The 21,580-nt window shown below is 33.1% G+C and overlaps 1 protein-coding gene across 2 annotated transcripts in view; it reads left to right on the plus strand.

The window, feature by feature from the left end:
* LOC128076173 (connector enhancer of kinase suppressor of ras 2-like) overlaps positions 1-21,580 on the plus strand; it is a 172,763-nt gene that overhangs the window by 102,515 nt on the left and 48,668 nt on the right. For both annotated transcript variants that reach the window (XM_052673561.1, XM_052673562.1), the window contains exons 9-13: positions 3,912-4,058; positions 10,382-10,515; positions 11,097-11,302; positions 14,599-14,683; positions 16,933-17,188. In XM_052673561.1, the coding sequence (XP_052529521.1) occupies positions 3,912-4,058; positions 10,382-10,515; positions 11,097-11,302; positions 14,599-14,683; positions 16,933-17,188 (828 nt within the window). The remainder of the gene's footprint in view (positions 1-3,911; positions 4,059-10,381; positions 10,516-11,096; positions 11,303-14,598; positions 14,684-16,932; positions 17,189-21,580) is intronic.

Raw genomic sequence — 21,580 nt, forward strand, 5'->3', positions numbered from 1 at the left:
GTTCATGTAGGGGTTAGGTCCTACTGGAGTCAAAACAAAATTACTTGTTTGCAGGTGGTGAGCAGTGTTCTAAATAGTGGTGTCATATGTTCTAAATATTTCATAAATGTTATTCTGTACAATTGGCTTCCTGATCAAATGCATAGCAAGGCAGGTCTTAAATTCCCTTTTAGTTAAACTATGCAGCTTGTCAAATTATACCATCAATACACACAACTCACAAATGGATAAAGGTTTAATCTACCTTCTTTCTGTGAGATGCATTATGTATTTTTGTATTCCTCGTGAGTTTTCAGTGTGTTTAGAGTCTCAATCTTGTCGCTTTAACTGGAATCCCCTGATAAGCATCACTGTGTTCAACAGTCCAGTTGTTTCTTCGGTTCCTTTTAATAGATGCATAGGCTTACTCATGCACAAATGCACTGTGGAGGAGCAAAGTCACTACTGGGAGACTCTAAAGAAGTTATTGCAGACAAACTAGAAAACAAACTGGTTGAATGTAGGTTAATGATTGAGCTGTTTTTCTCAATATACTACCCACGCAGTTCTAACTGTAGTAAAATTATCAGCTTTAGATACACAAAATTACTACAGCATTGTGTATGTTTATGTCATTAGACTCGTGATAATGAAATTTAGTATCATAAAGACTGATATTTTTGAACTGTTGTTTTAAATTTACAGTATATTCCAGTTTCCACTAAATATATTTCTTGTACTTCCGTTGACAAAATTAATACTTTAAAACAAACAACAGTAGTGCAAAATTTTTTCTCTAGAACCAATTTTTCACACTGCAGAAGTACAAGTCAATAAAAAATATTAATTGAAGAATCCTAAAAATAAATCACAAAAAAAGAAATTAATTTTCTGCCTGCCTGCTACCATTTTCATTTACATTAAGTTAATGTATGTATTGGACTGGACCACAGGCATATGGGACTTTCCACACTCTACTTTGTAGGCCTGGTTTACCATGAGAGCACATGCATAGAAATAGGACATTGTATTACATTATGTAAGTATGTGTAGTAGAGAACTGCACTGTGACTAGAGCTTTACCATGTCATACAAATAGAGCATAATAATGTGCTGAATTTGTTGATTTACATGTGGTGGGTGTTCTAATTGCTCCAATTTCATTTATTCAGGAAAAAAAAAAGCATCATGCTAGTCTTTTTTTCTTCTTTGTTCGTTAATCTTAAGTTTAACTTCCAGTACTGAGTGAAATGTCTTAACCCATATTGTAGAATCTGATTAACTGAATGGTTAAAAACTTAAAGGACCAAAATACCCTTTTGCTGACCACATCTCACCACAGTTAGAGGTTGATAATTGCTATTAAAGAATGTTTAAGAATAAATGTCATACTCTGTCTGAAGGACTGGTTTTCAACAAAGAATTTTTAATCCTCTGTAATGACTTCTATTTTCTCAAAGATATTTTTAGTAATACAATTAATAATAACATGTCCAAATTCCTAAGAGCATTTTATCATAGCCTAGTAGTAATGATTGCAGACTGTTCTTTAATAGATCTTTGTATTTAATGGTTTTGTCATTAAGATTATCATTGGAATAATTTATCATTAACTTAATTATTTATCATTCTTATCTAAAAGGAGCTCATGGAATTCTAATGGTTACAACATACTGAAAGTTACAGCCGTCTATAAAAATAAAAAATATTTCACTTTCAATTCTATAACTAAGTAAAAAATACATATATGCGGTCATTTTGTAATCTAGTTTGTATGGAATGGAAGTTTATGTATTTGTTTTCATTTGTGGCCTCTTTAAAATTACTTTCATTTTTTTCTTTCCTTTGACCAATGCATTTTTAGGATATTTTCCAGCAACAATAAAAATAGAACTTTAAAAGGCTATTAATATCCTTTTTAGAACTATGACACATATTGCAATTCTTTCCAAGACAAGTGTTCACTTTTGGGATCCTGGCTTCAGGCCACTGTTGAGATCAGACAAAAACAATAGAGTTCTAGCTTGTCTTCTCTTAGGCTCTTGTAGGAGGATTTGAACTGAGATCTCTTCATGATTGCTTTTATGATTTTCTCTCCAACTTCATGTATAATCAGTTACTGCCTTCCTCTAAAAGAAAGTAATTATAAATCATATTTGATGTAGTATAATTATATCTGTAGACTGCACTGATTTTGAATACTTGATTTTTTTTAATACTACTTTTATTATTTTTATTGATCATAAAGCAATGATGGTAAAACTGTTAAAGTGAACTTATCAGTTAAGCTTAGTCAAAAATTATAGCAAATATAGCAAATATAATGGCACTGAATGTTTGCGTGTACTTGTAAAGTTAAGCTCAAAACTTGTGGGACATCTGATTATCTAGGCAGGGTCAGAAGAGTATTGACAAAAATGCGAATGTTAGAAGACATAGAATTCATGGAACCAAATTTGTTCTCATATTTAAACCAGTATTTAAGTAACAAAATATGTAACTATCTCTAAGAAGGGTTTAATTTTTTACTGGTTTAATTTTTAAAAATGTGAATTTTGATGAATTTCACTTTCTGTTCTGAATTCATAAATTTGAGCATTTTGGTGCATATTTTTTTTCTCATGTGCCTGCACAGCTGAGAAAAACTTGATCATCAGCATGTAAATGTAAGACTAGTTTTAGCATAAGCATAGATATGTACTCTTTTATATTATTCAAAACTTCTCTACCCATTCAGGATGATAGGCTATTGTAAAACATTAAAAAAAAATCCCATATGAATCAGTTATTTTTTTTCATGTACAACCATTTCATGGTTATATAATTTCATATTCAAATAATCAAGAAGATCAATAAATGTATATAAATAACCTTTTTATGAGAGGCACATATAAAATATTTTCAGTTTTAGTGATGTTCTTTTTTATATCTATGTTTCCCCTTTATAGTAACTTGAATTATTCGTCTATCTCTGTGTGGATGAATCAAGTAAATGATAATTTATTTTCAGGTAGGATCTAAAAGCTGTTATATATGTTGATAAAACGTAGCATGTCTACCTCCCCCACAGTGAGGGCTTCAACTAAGGATCCCGACAAATTATTCCAGAACTGCTAGTCCTCATCTAACAGAGAATGCAAAGTTTTTTGTATTGAAAGTCATGAAAAAAACTCTCTGCATTTGCCTAGAATGGTCACATTGAAATATTGTATGTATTTAAAGTTGTTTTTTTTTTTTTTTTCCTGATGCTTGCTGGAAATAAAATAAAATTTCTTTTGTGGAACAAAGTGGAAGAAGTGGAACAAGTAAATTTTGGAAGGAAACCAGTGGTTTTTGTCAGTTGACTCATCACCATGTCCCTCTGCTGTAAAATAGCTATCTCCTCTTCTTCCTTCCTCTCTCTCTCTGCCCTGTTTTGCATTAATGATACCCCTGAATGCACTAATATTGTGTCTGTTCTTGAGCAAACTATACATGGAATGGTTACCCAGTCAACAGAACATATATAATATGAGTTTTGCTGTCTTTCTCTCCGAAGTGTATTAATTTTGAAAATTAATGTTAATGTTTGAAAAATCATTTTCTGAAATCTTTTCTGGCAGTTGTCACATCCTAACTATTTTTGAAATATCAGTTCTGCTTGCAATCTTGATTTAAAATATACAGTGACCTTACGAATTATTAAAAGGGAGGTGGTGTTCACTTACACGTTATTTTATTGAGAAATCAGCCTTAAAAAAAAAAAGCAGAAATCACCCAACTTCACCAGCGTCATTTCAGTCCAACAGTAGTAACCAGATATACTTTATAGAAACTGTTTGTGTTTGCAGAGCAGGAAGTAATAGACCATTTCAGCTATCGAAGCCTTCCTTCACATCTAAAGCTAAATGGAAAGCTTTCAAAACTCAGTTATGGAATTTTTTTTTTCATAGGTTGGCTGGCAGTTAAAGAACCTGGTAAATGCATTGCGGGAAGACCCAAATGGTGTGATTTTAACCTTGAAAAAACGTCCTCAGAATACTCTGGTTTCTGCTCCTGCCCTTTTGAAGAACGTCAGATGGAAACCTCTTGCACTTCAGGTAAGAAGGCTGTTGCAGCTCTGGTGCCGTGGTAAATCCTTCACACTATTGAAGGGAAAGTATCTAGAACCATTCTTTCCAATGAAGAAACAAAATCCTCTTTTAAAAAGGATTCCCACTTCCTTTGAAGTAAGGTGCTAGGTCTGTGTGGCAATACTATATGTGTCAATGAGATTGTTTTCCTCATTTTCTTCCTCAAGTTGGGAACAACAGGAGTTCATTTACAGATAATATTACTGAGAAGCTAGGCAGCCAAAGAGTGAGTAATGTGCTCTGGCTAGCAATTGCCTCTCTCTGTTTTCATTTCTTCACAGTCTAAGAAGAGTAGCTGGTTTTAAACAAGAATGGCAGAGTCCTCTTGTGTGTCAGGAAAAGTGTCCTTGCAGTCTACGTTTCCCATCAGTTTGTTTCTGGTAGCAATGCTAATGAATCCTCTGATATTTTTGCATATATATTTCTTGAAATTAATATAGATTGAAAAAAAAATCAACATCTTGTAGAAACATAATTTTAAAAAAAAACAGAAGTCAAATATGAACAGTTATTAACTCAAAAACTTGCATTCTTTAATGATGTATAATATTCTGTAGTAAGTTTATGTATTTTTTAACATTGACAAGCAAACAGAGTTGTTTGCTTGGTGCACATGATACATTGTGTTTCTAAATCACTTCTACATGAATGAAACAAAGCAAACCCTTCAGACCTGTGCTTTCAAATTTTTTTCCCAGCTGCCTTTTATTGGATCTTTCATGCTTCAAAGCACCTACATTCTATACAGCTACTTCATGTAAGCAATTTGTGCAACCTTTGCAGCTCAGGAATGCTGACATTTTGTTTCATGCCACCTTTCCTTTCCCTATGACTACCTTGACTGAGGGAGAGGAAAGGGACATTGTGACCCTCAGAGGAGACAGAAATCCCCTCAGATTTTCCCGCCATAAGGGCGAAGGTTTAACGACCTTCTCTCGCAATATGATTGTGTGTCAGTCTGTGAATTTCACATGAAGTCTCCAGAGACAATGAAAGGCATTTTAATACTGCTTCCATAGAGAACCTTTTTATGTTGCTAAGTTAAAGAATTGCAATTCACCGGTATCACAAATTCAGGAAGCTACATCAGTGTGAAACTAATATTTGCTGTGTGTACAACATGGTATTTTCCACAAAAGTTATCGCCCTTTGTCATGGTAGTCAGATATATTAAAGTGCACCCAACTCTTCTGTAGAATTGTCAACTTTTTCACTTTCTGTGTCCTCTTCTGATGACTCGGAACTCAAGAGCCCCTGAAGAACAAAGGGTTGGTATAATGGATACCCACTATCATTCGACTAGGATGTTCTTCCATATCAGAGAATAATGATGAGAGATTTCAATACATATATGAATCATCTCAGGAAACAAAAGAAACATTCCCAGGGTTATTTCTTACCGGTAGACTTTGTAATAAGATGTTGAAAATCTTTAAGATCTTTAACATCATGTAGTCTTCTTTAGTCTTCAGTCCACAGAAATGATCTCAAGTGTTAGGACCTAGAAACAATTCCAAATGCAGTTTTTGGTTTTGCCAGTTTCTCACCTAGATCTAGTGTAATTACTGTTGTCGTTAACGACTTGGAACTAGCATAATTAATTTCAAGATGATACTAAATCTTGGGTTTCCTGGACAGCTGACCTAACAGCTTGATGCTGCTGAAAAACAATGATCTCACTTCCCTCTCTCTGTTCGTGGCTGCAGGATGTCCTTGCCTTTGTTTGACTTTGGCACTTGTTAGACTCTCCAGATTCTTTTAATTCATTCATTTGGTAGGGAGGCTTCTGGTTTTATTTGTTTGTTTTTCTCCTGCTTTCTCCTGCTTCTGGATTAAATTTATCTTGGAGCATCAAGAAGCTATCTGACAGGCTTTCAAAAATAAGGGGAATACGGTCAGCAGAGACAAGGTTTTATACTTCAGTTAAAAGTAACTAGCTACATGAATGTAGGATATGGAATGTCTGGCCATGTGACAGTGTACAAAATAAAGTCTGAGTTAAAGTAGATCAGGACTGTAAATGATCCAGCAAATGTCAGACAGTCACAGGGAAAAAAAGGGTAGCATTATACAGCCTGCAATGCATGTATATGCAGAACATTCTTCCATCCTAACATAGTATTTTGATGTTTAAATAGCAAATTTCAGATCAGATTTTGGCTAAAAAAATTTCTTTCACTAGTAGTTGCCTGTTTTTCCTCTATGTTTTCCTTTCTTCTTTACTGGCTGAAGAGGGAAGAAAGGAAATAAAGATACTTTGAATAAAGTGAACCCAAATCTTTCATGAAACAGAGCCAAAAATTTCCTTCCTTCCCTTGTCTTCACCAACTACCAGAAAGCAGGATCCTAAAGGAATTAGGCAGTTACCTAGAAAGTGACAATCCTTTTTCTGAAGTCACAGACTTGGCATAGTCTTTGATGGCTTATATGTGATTATGTTTCATAATCACATGAAACACACACATATGTAAAATTAATTAAATTAAAATATTTATCATTTATCAATTTTTATATAATAATTATTATTGTTTATTAATTAAATTAAAATATTAATAAAATTTATGTATATATTTCTTTAGAAGAATTAGAGGAGTTGTCAAATAAATTTATTTAAAAGAAATCATACAGTCACTCCTGTATATAGCTACATGAAGTATGTGTGTGATTCAAAAAGGTGATGAATTGTTTTGTAAAATGCTAAAATGTAAGATATAATTCTTATAAAAATGCACAACAGAATTTCAGAGGTAGGATTTAAGAACTTGAAATTCAGAGGTTTGAAAAAACATTTGTTATCTGATACTCTGGAATTTTTTAAAGTCATCTTTTCTATGACTGCTTAACGAACATATAGGTTTGAATTTTTTTCACAATACTTATGTTAAAAAAAATAACAAGAAGTTAATTTATGAATCATTAGTGATACAGAATCTGTGAATGGGCGTAATTTTTTTTCCATCTAACTGTACTATTTCTTAGCTGTATAGTTTCCCTTCATACAGTAGACTTCAAAATAGACAAAAGTTCTGCTTCGGTTATCTTTCAGTGAAACATCTGTCATACCATTTTTTCTTATTTTGTCTCTATTTGGCATTATGAGTCAATGCAAAAACTGTTTTCTTTTTTAAATTCTTTGGTTACCCTTCCTCTCAGTGGTTCTTTTGTCTGCAATGACAGATAGAGTTCTGTTTGTTTGTGTTTCTTGTTTTGTTTTTTAATAAAAAAGTGAGCATGGCAGCCATTTCATTCAGTTCAAGGCTTTATTGTATATTTTTTTTTATTCCTAGAAATTTTCTAATGAGAATCATCCTTCCTGTTACATGTACTTGACCCAGAACATTAAACTTTAATATTTTGCTTGAGCTATAGAATCTTCCAGTTGGTGATATGAGTAATAAAGCTTTTCTACACTGACAGTTTTCTAACAATTCTTACATATTAGAAAATGCATGCCATGCGCTGAGACTTAATAAATATCTTCCAAATAATGCTAGTTAAGTAGCTAATTTCAGTTCTTAAATAGATAAAAAATACATAATAAAATCTATACAGCAGATAAATTCTGTAACATCATGAGAACAGAAACTTATAGAGCAAAAGAAGGGAAATAACATCTGCTTAGATGAATGTGGAAATCAAAAAAGCTGTATATTTCAACTATCAAAAATGCATAAATCCACAAGACATGAACATGCTGAGAATGTACTCGCTGTTTCACAGCATAGCCATGCTGATTTACCAGTACATGAGAAGTACTGGTGTAGCAGCAGTATTAAGACTTTTGTTTCGTACTTACGAGGAGTAGCATCTTACTGTTGAACAGCCCACCTTTCTGAATAGCAGCTTGTCCAACAAGCAATTAGTTATCCATACTGCTGGCATGAATGAATCTGTTCTGACAAAAATGACACGCTATAGGAATTCATAGGGTGATACAGTTACAAAGCCCAATTTTCCCTTACCACAGGCAATCCATATAGAAGAGGGACGCCTGTGTGTTTTCTGTGAATTCACCCATCAGGGGAATTCTGGGGATTGAGTTTATTCCTTCAAGGGAGAAAGCAGAGACTCAGTGCCCCATCCTTAATCATCAAATCCCCTCAAAAGGTAAGGGATGTCCATGTTCGAGCCTCTTGTTGCTGTATGACTGGGCTTCACCAGCTTTCTGGATCTTGTCCTGCTTTTTTTTTTTTTTTTTGCAGGATGCACTGTGGCCATGTGTTTATTGTTTTGATCAGCACTTTGAAACAGATACTGTAAATAATTATTCCCAATATTTGCAAAACACACTCAAAGTCATAGCAATGTATTTGTTTCCAAAACAGTTTGAATTTTTCCATTTGGCAAGCAATTGTTTATTTCTGATGAGGGTCAAATTTGTATTTCATTTTCATTCTGGTATTTAAGCATTACTTAATTATCCTACTTATAATGAGCTGTTCTTGTTAGAAATTATGAATAGCTAGCAGTTACCTGGTGAGTTACTTTCAGAAGTTCTTTATAATCAAAACATGTTTTTCTTGGGACTTTTTTTGCATGCAAGTTACTTATACATTATGTCAAGCAATCATTTGCACACATGCTCAGAGTCAGCGAAATAATTTTAAGAATTTTATCTAGACCTGAGATGGAAAATTTAAAAAGTTGAGGACGTCTTTTTAATTGATAGCCCTGGCTGTGATGATATTTGCTATTATTAAAATGACCTAGTTTAGTCCGTTGAAAAAAATTCAGAGCACAGTACAATTCATTAGTGTCCTTGGAAACAAACTGCATGAGGAAAAAAACAGAATTTGCTTTTCTTGCTGCCAAAGAAAGAGGAAACAGATAGTGTTCAGAATTGTTAAAAACAAACAAACAAAAAACAGAACACCCTAAACAAAATGTTAAAGTGAACAGGAAAGTTCTAATTTTCTGGGAATTACTCTCAAGAGACTTGTACAGGTAGTTTCTTTTCTGAGTCTGAAATGCCTTTTATGCCTTTTCTTCTTGTGAGTCTCTGATGGTGATAATATAAAACAAGGTATCCAGCTGCAGGTAAGTTGAGGGATTACTAGAATGTTTGCTGTTTAGTGTCTTTACTACTACTGCCATGTCATAACTCTGAAATAGTGATGGTAAACTAAATGCAGTAGCTAACAGTGCAGATTGCAATAGTCTATAATCTCCAGACAAGGAATGGGAAAGGTAGCCACGAACGATGCTTGTCTTTGGCAGTACTTTGTAATTATTTGTATTTTGGGAATGAAAGATAAAGCCAGACATTTGATTAAATAAGAGAGAATTAACAATAAGCAGAGAAGACAATGATTTGGACCCATACGCAGGCTGATTTTCTCATGGAAGACTATTCTTTACTGCTATTTAAAACAGCTTATGCTTATTGAATGACATAAATATATTTTCAATGTTTATCTCTGGAAGAAAGAAAAAGTATTACCATTAGTCTTAGTAGTTTTCATGGTAGAAAACTAGTTGTGACTATTTAAGCACAATTTTGTATTTGAATTTTTCATATACATTATCTGATTAATAATACTACATAAAATAATTCCTATTTCTTGAATGAAAATATCAGACTGCAGATTGACTGAAAAAGATTTTGTGAATATGTTTTTGCATTGAATATTTATTTAGTAGTCCTTACATCCATTGACTCAGACACCCATATGATGTTTGGGTAAAAAAGTCTAAAAATTTAAAAAAATTAAAATCCTAAAAAATCCTCAAATTTTAATAATACTTTAAATATATATGGTGTGCACATTTACTGCTTAGATTGACAGTAGACAGTATAGAACCTATTTTTTATCTTCGTGATACATACATCACAGCTATGATTTCAGTGAAAAATAATAAGCAATTGTTGAGAATAAATCTGTAGAAACCAATATTATTATTCTGAGTGCTTTCATTCACTGAAAGGTTTCCAGATTTCAGCTAGTCTAATATAAGGTATTTTAATAGTGTATGTCATTTTCTCCTCGACTGATTTTTTTGTTTTGGTTAAAAATCATAGTTTGATTTTGAATCTCAGATTTTTCCATGAGATACATTTTAAATTGATTTCTTTAATGGTCTTTTATTATTTTATAAACAGCATTGAACATTTTGCTGAAGCAGTGTTTCCATGGGCATCTTTTTGTAAGAATCGTCATTAATCTAAAAATGGCTAATTCAAAATGAAGGTGTGATGTTGGCTTAATGTTGCTTGAATCATAGAAAACATTAATTTATTATTCATGTATTTCTGATTTTTTTTTGTTGGTTTTTGTTGTTTTTATTGGCAGCCTGTAATTCCAACCAGCCCAACAAGCAGCTCCACAACACCAACAAGTACAATGGGCATGTCCTCCAAAATGGAAAACTCAGCACTGCAGGATGTTTACATTCTTTCTCCAATGTCAGGACTTTATGGCCCCAGGTATTTAACTCCTAATGAATCTGAGCTCTTGAAAAATAAAGTTTTACAATTTAATTTCACTAGATTAGTAAAAGTGGGAAAAAAAATCATCTAGATATTTAGTGAAATTATGAACTGGAAATACCTTAGACAGCATATCATTTTTTTGAGACACTTTTAACTTTGATTTGGGTAGATACAAGTTGAGCAAAAGCTGGTTTTCTCAAGTAGAAAAGCATTTAAAGAAGTTTTTCATCCCTTAGTCTTATTTACTCATGTGACTAGCAGCTTATTTGAAAGCATGCATTTCTTCAAGGGGAATCCTTGTCACCTCATATTGCAACAATTACTGATTCTCCCTTTCAAATGCAAGAAAACTCTTGGTTAGTTATGTTTATATTGCAGTTAGAACGGAATCTAATGATTTTATTAATTTACATTTGTTGAAATTGAATTGTGTCACTTGTATGAAAGCTCTCACACACAGCAATTCAATTACCACTCACTTGTCATTTATAGAGCTTATGATAGATAGTTGGTATGCTTTAGGTTTTTCATGAAATGGTTTATTTCCTCATGATCTTCTGGTTTACTGTTTTTAGGGATGAAATTGGCATAATGTCTTGTGATGACATCAGCAAATTTGGAAAATCTGCAATGAAAGGCTCTGAGTCTCCAAATTATTTTCTTGAGCATGAAAGTGGTAAATACTACACGTTAATTGAAGGTGAAGGCCACCCTGTAGGCTCTGAATATGAGAGAAGCAGAGCTGCAGGGGTGCGGAGAAGAGAAAAAACACCCACTCACGGTAGGCTTAATTTCTTTAACATTTTCAAATTCACTGGATTTACAAGTTGTAGTATAAGTGCTACAACAGCCCTAAATATCTGCCATTCTTTGTTAGATGGTGTGCTGTTGGCTCTGAAAGATGTAAAGTCAGAGAAAATTCAGGACTGTCTTTAAAGAGACATAATTGTTTGAATAGTGTTCTATGATGAAATTTAATACTATAAATATATTTCAGTATGTTTGAATAATGACTGTTTAAATATATGATACTATTAAAACATCAATCAACTCTTGTTTACTAGAATATTTTTATGTATACCCATATAATTACAGTTACATGTATCTGTGCTTGCTTATATGTATATCTGTGTAAAAATTACTGTTGAAAATGACAATTTTCTTAGTTTATCTCTAAAAATGATCTTTCTGGTGTTTGATGAATTCTAGAATGATGCAACTGAAACATCAGATTACATACTTGAGTGTTTCAGTTTTCAGGGAAGTGTTGTTATTGTTCAGAATTCTACTTATTACAGAATTTTAAGATAAAATATTTATAATCAAAACTGTGATTATATGTGAATTTAGTGATGTAAATGACATGCTTTTTGTGTCTCAGAGAAAGCAGTGTTGACTGCTTTTGGACATAACGTTCCCTAAGGCTAGCTTCCATCTTCTGTCAAATATTTATGATGCCATCAATAAGTACTACATCCACCAACTCTGATGCTTTTTTTTTTCCTTTCCCTCATTTTGTTAAAAAAAAAACCAAACATATTTTCTTCGTCTTTGATGAAATTTTAACAGATTTTTGTTCTACATAGACTATTCTTAGTAACTTCTACAGCCATTTATTCACTGCTTGAGAGGGCTGTAACCAGGTTAACACTGAAGAGTAGTGCTGCATCTTAAATACGGTAACATTGCATTTATCTCCCTGATAAGTGACATCATTTTATAATAAAATTAGAATGAAAGAGAAATATTAACTGTGATTAAAATTGGAAGCAGATGGATGGATTTGGCATGCTTTCACAGGATTGTACTACATAATGACTTCAAGTTTAAAATACTGGGCTCTGTGCCTAATCATAATAGTACACAAATGGCCTAGTTTTACAATGGAGAGTTCTATCTGATTTTCTCTAACTTTCTGACAGTGTTCTACAATCTAGTAAGAATTTGTTTTGCAAATCTAAGGATTTTTTTTTCTTCTAGAATAATTGTTAAACCAAAGTATTTTTTAATGCTGGGTTAAATTAATCTGATAATTAACAGCAATTCCTAATTGTTATAGTATACGTTTTTACTTTTTGACTTGAAGATGTATATTTGATTCATCAAAGTGACTGTATGTCTCTGTGGAAAGACAAGATTTCTGGTGGGTCTATGAAACATGCATCTGATGCTGGAACCAAATAGCCATGGGCTAAACAGGAAAAATGAGACTTTTGAAGTCTTTCATGGTTGAACAGATGCTTTCATTATTGCTACAACTCACACAAACTGCAGCTGAAAAATTCCTGCCAGGGATTTGCCAGAAATAAAGTGATTATTAGAAATCAGTTTCTGTTGCAGCTGGTGGTAGATGGAAGAATACTTGGGAAAATGAGACCCTCAATGCTGATAATGTATGCAAAATCCATGGAGGCAAACAAGCTTCTTTTTTTCATAACATTTGTGAAAATTGATTTTGTATTTATCATGGTTGCAGTGCATTCTGTTTTTTTCAAGGCTTATTGTCTAACATTAGTCTTGGCTCTAACATACTTAGAGTTCCTGCATTTAGAGATCCTGTAGCCATGCATATCAAATCTCTTCTGTTTGTGTTGGAGAACAACGTATCATAATCAGTATTGTTTTCTTCAATTTCTATTGTTATACACAGTAATCTTCCTGTTGTCTTATTAGTATTCAAGTTGCAATTGTAAAAGTAGTTCATAGGTTACATTTATTAAAGAATTTTAAAATAGTATGCAGAATCACTTTTTTCTTCACTTGTGTGTGTTTCTCATCCGAAGTTCCTACCTTTAATGTTGATCATGCTGTGGCATCTGGGATTTATGTGTTACAAATCTCATCATGGTTTCAGACTTTTCTTCTCTTGAACAGAATAGCTGCCAAGTTTTTCTGTGAATTTCAATTTGTTATGTGCATTCATATTCATATTCTTGTCTTGTTGACTTTTTTGTGTGTGTTTGTTTTTTAAGAAACCTATTGTACTTGTCAGCTGGCACACTTGATTTTGTGGGTCATGCAAAAATTAACCAATAATTCAAAGGTGTCTGTCTTTTGTTTTTTGATACTAATACACTCAGACAAGGCCAAAGTGCTTATGCTTTATAGTCAGTTTTTGTAGTATTCCAAGTTTAATGGTCTGCTTTTGATGTTCTGTTGATACCATAGGGGAGTACGAAAAGGAACAAAGGAACAAAACATATATCACATCCATATAGCCATAAAATCTATTTAATTAAAATTCTAGTGTCTGAATCTTTGTTGTTGTTATTAGCAAACTACACTCCATCTTTTGTTTTTAAGACATTTGAAATTAATCTTCCTTGAAACTGTGAGGCCTCACTACTTACCAAGTGTTTTTTCCTGGTCAGATAGGTTTTACTGTTTAACTAGATATGTCATATAGCTGTAGTAATGATCTTTCTAGCTTAACTAAGGTTCTCTACAGCTCCCTGAAGGGAGGTTGTGTTGATGCGGGAGTTGGTCTCTTCTCCCATGTGATAGGACTAGAAGGAATGGCCTCAAGTTGCACCAGGGAAGATTCAGGTTGAACATTAGAAAATGCTTCTTGGAGAGAGAGTGGTCAGAACTGCCCAGAGAGGTGGTGGGGTCACCATCCCTGAAGTGTTCAAGAAATGTTTAAATGTTGTACTGAGGGACATGATTTAGTGGGAAGTACTGGTGATAGGTGGACAATTGGACTGGATGATCTTAGAGGTCTTTTCAACCTTGGTGATTCTATGATTCTAAATCAGACACTTTTAAAATTATTTTTTTATTCTAAAAGATCTATTTAATGAGTGAGCAAGATTTTCTGGAAAAGAACTTCAAACTACTTTAAATTTACAAGTAATTTCATCAGAATCATTGGTACCTTCCTTCTTATAATGAAGAGGATAATCTTACATCTGCCATGTTTAACTGATTCTGAATGCTATAGCTTAAATATATAGGTGCTGATAAAAAGGTTTCCCTGAAGGCTTATGTCATGCCTCTGATGTGCAGGCATTACTCATTCTACAGCCTGCTATTTATGATCTTCAGAAATCATATTGGCTCACCTTGATTTACTTCCAGGTGATTTAAGACCTGTTTCAATGCCTACTGACTACAGTTGGATAGGGGAATCAAAGGAACAAAACATATACAAGAGAGGAAGCCGTGGTGAGTTGTTTTTTTTTTTCTCTGCTGTTCCCAGAGGGTTTTTTTGTAATCTTTTTTTTTTTTTTTTCCCACTTAAGAACCAGAAAGATATCATCACAAAACTAAATCTAGCTTTCTTGATTGCCACAAAAAATAGGCTGTACTGGTACAGTACAGTTTATATCAGCACAAGGCTTTTACTTTTAGTATAACGACAGATAAACACCAAGGGGAAAAAAAAACATGTGAGATTTAGATACGTGCTAATATCAATCAGTTCTTGATCCATACAGTTCTGCAAAATAAGTGATAAGAATTAAGATCTGAGAATAGGACTTTCCTGTTGATCTAATTTCTGTTCTTTTGATTATTCTTTTTATTCTGAAATATATCCCCCCAAAAGTACATTTCCTATTAAAATAATTTTAAGAAATACAACTGCAAATGTATTCTATCAAACTTTTTAACAAAGAATGTAATTATGCCTGTGTTTTCAGTCCTTAACTTTAGATCCATCAAATTGATTTCAGAAAGAACTTGAAATATTAACATTTTCTAATTAATGATACTTGTTTATTTTATAAGTTAACTGTCATCTCTTAGAATGGTTCAAATAATAATTTGAGTTAAAAAGCAGATTTGATTCGAAGCCTTGGAAGTATACTGTGAAATCCACACTTGAAACTTCAAAAACTAAGTTAGGTACATGTTTTACTGATTAAAAGTTATTTTTAATTAAGGTTCTTCTGAGAGTTTGCTTAGATTAAAGAAGTAGCCTGTAAAGATGTCACTGTTGTGGCTGACAGCTGAACATAAATGATGAGCAGTCCATTGGAAAAAGTCCAGTTAAATTTAAACAGTGCTAAAGAAAACACAGTATTATCTGTAGGAGCAAAAATCCAGTAGGAGATGGAAAGCATAGGCCCTTTCACTGATGACTAAGAAAAAAATGAGATTTATTTTGCAAAACATTTTTAAAGTAAATCTTAAACTATTATAAGTGCAGCCTATGTAATGTTATCATGAGATTGGTGCTACGTTCTGCTTTGAAGCCAGATGACTGGGATGTATTTGAGTTCACAGCAGTGAATGCAGTGAGACATTGCAAAAGTTTTGTGGCGATTGTCCAGTACAGGAGATATTTAAAAGTAGGCTGGATAATCACAGATGCCATTCAGTTTAAACTGTTGTAACCAAAATCTGTTTTTAAATCAAAACTGTCATTCAAAATGGCATGTCAAATACTGTAAAAATGACATTGACTCAGAAATTAGGTGCAGAAAGATTAGAAGTGTGTATGCATATAAACTAATTACAAAGGCATTTGACATGTGAATGATGTACCCTGGAAAGAACTCCCAAGATTCGTGCTGTGTGTTTTAATGACTGCAAAGCATGAAAAGTACTGTCATTTGTTAACACACTCAAGGATGGCATACATGACTCTACTGTAGCTCAACTCCACTTGTTGATTGTGTAATTATCCCTAACTTAATGGGACCTTACCCACACTGTAAATCATTTTGTGTGTTTATAAAGTGCCACTGTTGTAGATTTTAATGATAACATAATGTTAAGTGTTAATTCTGTCTACTAGGATATTCTGTCTTCTATGTCCTTTTTAAATATAGGTGATTTTTCTTAAACCAAATTTATATGTAAATGGCTCCCTGTAAATAGTTCTGTAGTCCTGAACATGAAGTGCTGTTTAGCAACTCTTTCACTGAGATGATAGAGTGATTTACAGGAGGAGGAATGCACAGACTGGTCTGTATGGAAGACTTAGGGTTGAATTCCTAGATTCCAGGATTTATAAAGAAATGAAAAAGAGATTTTTAAAAGGTTCCTTTCCATATCTCATCTCTAACTGTCGTGTTTTTTTAACGGGAAAAATAAGTGTTAACATTTGTATTTCATTTTATTGTATTGTTTTGTAGTTTAGTGGAACGCTATACATTTAATAAATATTGTTCCCCATGGCAGCCAATATTTTGTGTAAATGTAAAAACTGAAAAATCAGCTCTTTTGTATTTCCCTTGAGCTTAAACACACCTCATATAACATGTTGAAACAAGCTGTGTGTTTGAAATATCATAGTGCAATATTTATTGTAAACTTATGTACGATTAAAATAAACTTGTCGTAAAGGAAAGCAAGGTTTTGTATTTAGCTGGTAAGTTGCCTTAGCAGTTATGATTGTAGGAATGAAATCCAGATTCTCTGTTTTGTCTCACTTGTATTTCTTTTCACTTTTTTCCATCCAACCACTGACTCTGAGAATTCACTTCTGCGGTACCTGAGTGATGATAAGATATTGGTTATCCAAGAAGAGCCTTTGACACAGAAAGACAGCAAAAGGGACACAGGTCGTAGGTCAAGAAAAAAAGGCAAAAGTGCAAGCAGTCCAAACTACCCTATTAGTCCATCTGTGTTGACATCTACTGTTAACGTTAGGCTTGAACCAGGACAGCAAGAAATCTTGAATTTTGCACTAGCAGAAAATAACACAGTTCCACTTTACCACGTAAGTACATAACGAAAAATGCTATTTAATTTTTATTTATTAATTTTGTTGATTACATGGAAAATCATTAAAGCATTTTCCTTTAAGGACTGATAAGATATAAAGGCATATTTTTTTTACTCTATATTTTAATACTGTGTTTTGTGGTCCAAGAATTTTCATAATGCTCATATCAAGACAGCTTTCACAGAAGAATAATTTAGACAGATGGAAAAATGCATAGCAAGCACCACTGGATGTGAGATGAGATGCTTTACGTAAGATAGTGCATTTGACCTTTTTCTTTTTTTTTTTTTTTTTTAATGACTCATAAGGATCTCAAGCTCTGATAACAATTATAAATTACTTAAAGTGACCATGTATCTAATTTAGTCAGTATGTCTTTTAAAAACAGACTTAAGCTTATTGTTTAATTGTGATACCATGACTACAGTCCAGTAATATGAATTTGTTCATTATAATAATACAGAAAACATTTTGGAGTGAAAACTGTGGATTGCCACTGGCCTGGAAGCAATAAATTTGGAATAATTGTGTCTCCCAGATGAACAGCCAGTTCTCATAACTACAATGAAAAAGTTCCCGCTACTGTCAGCTAGTACAGAATTTTGGTGTTGCTTCAGATGACTAGAAATGAATAGCCTTTCAGAGATCAATTTCATTATTCATACTTTGTATGTGTATCTTGCCTTCTTCATGGTCCTACCATTTCAGAGCAGACCATTCTTTTGATACCACAGAGTGGAATCTTCAAAGGTTTGGGGGCTCAAATCTTAATGAATTCAAGGCAGTTTTACTAAAAGAGCAGATTTCTTCCCCACAGTCAATGTGGAAGTTTCTTAGGGTGTATTTATTTTCTAATCTTGGTGAACTTCCTTTTAGAAGTAGTAGAAGAAAACACAGGTTTTGTAGCAAGTTTCTTGATACTCTTTTGCATTTGGGGGCTTTGATGGTGTTTCTCTCCCTAAGCAAAATCTTGGGAAATTATTCTATTTTCATCAAGACTGAGAGGTGAGTAAGCTTTGCCTAAGGGGATACATTCAAACATAGCCTGCTATTCATCTCTGTTTCCTGAAAGCTGCCAGAATTTGATATTTTGAAGATCAGATATTTTCCTTTTGTTGTGAGGAAAATGTAAGTTTCCTTTTCCTATGCCAATGAAACTTAGCATTTTTTAAAAACATAGGGTTTCCCCAACTTTGGAGAAAGTCAAGTAGTTTATAAACCAAAATATATGACTGTCTGTGGACAGTTGTTTCTTGCATCTGTAAACTCTTACACAGATTACTGGGATCAGAGAGTCAAAGGAAAAGGATTTCAAATCCAGAGAAAAAACTGTCATCATCTAGTTTGTTAGGAGTGAGAAAATCATTGTGCAAATCTGCAAAAATAAAACAAAACAGCGTGTCATAACTCTGCAAATGTTTCTCTGTAAAGACTCCCATTGGAACAGTGAAAGTCTTTGACTCACCTGACTTCTGAAGAAAGGGAAATGGGTTATGTGGGGTAAATTGCTGCTGAGTTTTAAATAATGATAGTTGCTGGTTAAGTTCCGAGGCCTGTTGTCATACCATTTATCATCATCAAAGCAACCTCATTGCATTCCTGTTTAAGGCTAATATGTGGTACATATGCACACTTTTCCCAACACAGTCATATAAATGTTGTGTTCTGAACAGCAATTTGCCATTTTGCCAAAAAAAAAAAAAAAAAAAGCACGTCACAGAAGTATTATTTCATTTTAAAAACTGCAGTATTATACTATGCAGTTATAAATAATTATTGACCTTTTTTTTCTGTAGATCAAGGTGAGTAGGAGCAGAATTCTTATGCTGTGGCTTTCATTTTGTATTAAAAGAACAATATCATTTTTAAACAAAGATACTGACCTAATATAATATTGCAGGATAACAGAAGTACGAAAACATAATCTAACATAACATGTCAGCTTTAAAGGGTTTGAATGTAATGGTGGTAACTGAAGAAAAAAGGCATCCTTATCATGGGAGCACATAACATTACATTCTGTGGTTGGTCTACACCAAAAGACCGTTCAGTAGCACTCACATGAAGTCTATTACAATGTGTGCTTACTGCAGAGGATGATACCTGGAAGAGTCACTTGCAGACACAGTGGTGTAAATTCTTCTACCAGTCTAAGTGTTTCAAAAAGCATTTGAGTCACAACTTTGCAGTTCTTCAGGAGAGAGTCAGAGGAATCAAAATATCTCAAGCACTCAGTCAACTGCCTTATAAGTATATGAGAGGAACTGAGTCAACAAAGATACAAGAGTTGCTGACACGGGTTTTCTGGGTTCTTGCCAGTATAGGATCATTTTTATGAATGAAGTCTTTCCACTTTGAGTATTGAAAGAATTCTGAAAAGTGAAGCAAAAAATTGTGAAAAATAAATACTCAGAATGAAAATTTTAAGTATCAAAGAACATTTAATGACATTTTGACAGAAAAAGAAAAATATATTTCTATCTAGAATTAGAAATTAGGGTTTAAGTAGATCACGTTTCCTTCATGTTCATTTATTTATTTATTTATAAGTATTTCAGTGTATTTATTTAGGTGATGAGATTTTATTCAATTGAGAATTTACGATTAGTAAGACTTAACAGGAGATACTTCAGAGCTTACATAACCAAATTACTGTTAAACAGTTGTTGCTAATTCCTTTTTTTTTTTTTTTTTTTTAAATAATCATATCTTTGATTCATCTTAACTTTCCAATTAATTTCTTGTCTTTTGCTTCTTCTTGGATATTGGGAGGCAGAAGACAGAAGCAGTTTGTTTTCTTATGAAAGTCAAAACTACAGAACTGTTGTAGTCAAATTTCCATCTATGTTTAACATATGTCCAGAATTTGAGGATGGAGATCAAAATTTTAATCCAGGCAAATGCTTTGGAAAATTGAGATAATAATGAAAGATAAGAGCTCCATCAACTTCCCTCAGTAAAAATGATTGTGTCTTGTGAGCAAACAAACGCAGCACGATGAAAAGAGAAACTTGAGATCACAGAATCACAGAGTGACCTGGGTTGAAAAGGACCACAATGATCATCCAGTTTCAACCCCCTGCTATGTGCAGGGATGCCAACCACCAGACCAGGCTGCCCAGAGCCACATCCAGCCTGGCCTAGAATGCCTCCAGGGATGGGGCATCCAAAGATAGATAGACACTATCATTTAGTCATTGCTTTATTCTTTAAGCATACTTACACAAATATACATACATTTAAAAGAGAGAAAAAAAGAGTTCAGATTACCAGGCATACATGTAAGAAGTTTTACAAAATCCGTAATTGCATATTGGCAGAATTAGTTTAATGCTTTGGAACTAATAGGGATTTGGAACCTAAAATTAAATAATCAGACTGATTTCATAAGCTGAAGTGAGGATGCAGAATTACTATATAAAATGGGTATATAGGTAGTATAATACTGGCTGTTTGCCCAACATACAAAATGATCTACAAAGCCATGATGCAGTAGAAATTACTGATAGGAAACACTGCCCATTTCACTATATATTTATTACTAACTTAGTTGGTAGGCAGTTCTGTGATGCACATCGCAGAAACTGAGGTAAAGTGAGTTACAATTAACAACGCTGTAATAATTAATGATAGATTACTTCTTAGAACATAACTTCATGGTTTTACTAATCCTCTTCTGTAGGGACATTTTTACCAGTTTAAACAGAAGTAATAAGGCATATGTAAATATCACAAAATTTTTTATATGTAATAGCATTGCTGAAATATTGTATAAAGTGCATTGTAATACACTCTGCACTTATAAGAATAGAAGTGAAATTTGAATGTATATATATATATTTATATTAATAGGTTTCATTCTGAACAAAATTAATTAAAACAACAACAACAACAAAACTATGAGATATATTTTTCATTCCATATTTTTTCACCATAAACCAAAAGGCAAAAGGTCTTGAATAGAGAACATTTTTCTGCCTTGAAAGTTTACTGCTCAGGATTTTAAAAATCTCTAGCAAACTCCACATTTTCTGCTGGTCAGTTCCATTTCACACTATGGGGATCAGCTCTTGTCTAAAAGAAATAATGGAGTTCTTAGTCCAGACTCAATCTGAAAATTGATATATTGTCCAACTTCATGGTTTTAATGCTTCAGATTTGAAGTTCCTTCTGAAGCTCTGAAATTCAATCCTTTGGATACTAAATTCTCGTGTAAGGTAATGAATGCCCATCTGTATTATTTGATGACAGATGTTCTGGACTATTGTCTACAAAGTAGCTGAGAATTTTGTTTTCTGGTATATATTAAGAAATTGGATTACAAACTGTTAAATCATTTAATTTTTTTGTGAATTAAAATTTAGTGTAAAAGACAATTTTTAAACA

The sequence above is a fragment of the Tympanuchus pallidicinctus genome, unplaced genomic scaffold (assembly GCF_026119805.1).
Source record: "Tympanuchus pallidicinctus isolate F22 unplaced genomic scaffold, pur_lepc_1.0 scaffold13, whole genome shotgun sequence".
NCBI classification, from domain to species: Eukaryota; Metazoa; Chordata; class Aves; order Galliformes; family Phasianidae; genus Tympanuchus; species Tympanuchus pallidicinctus.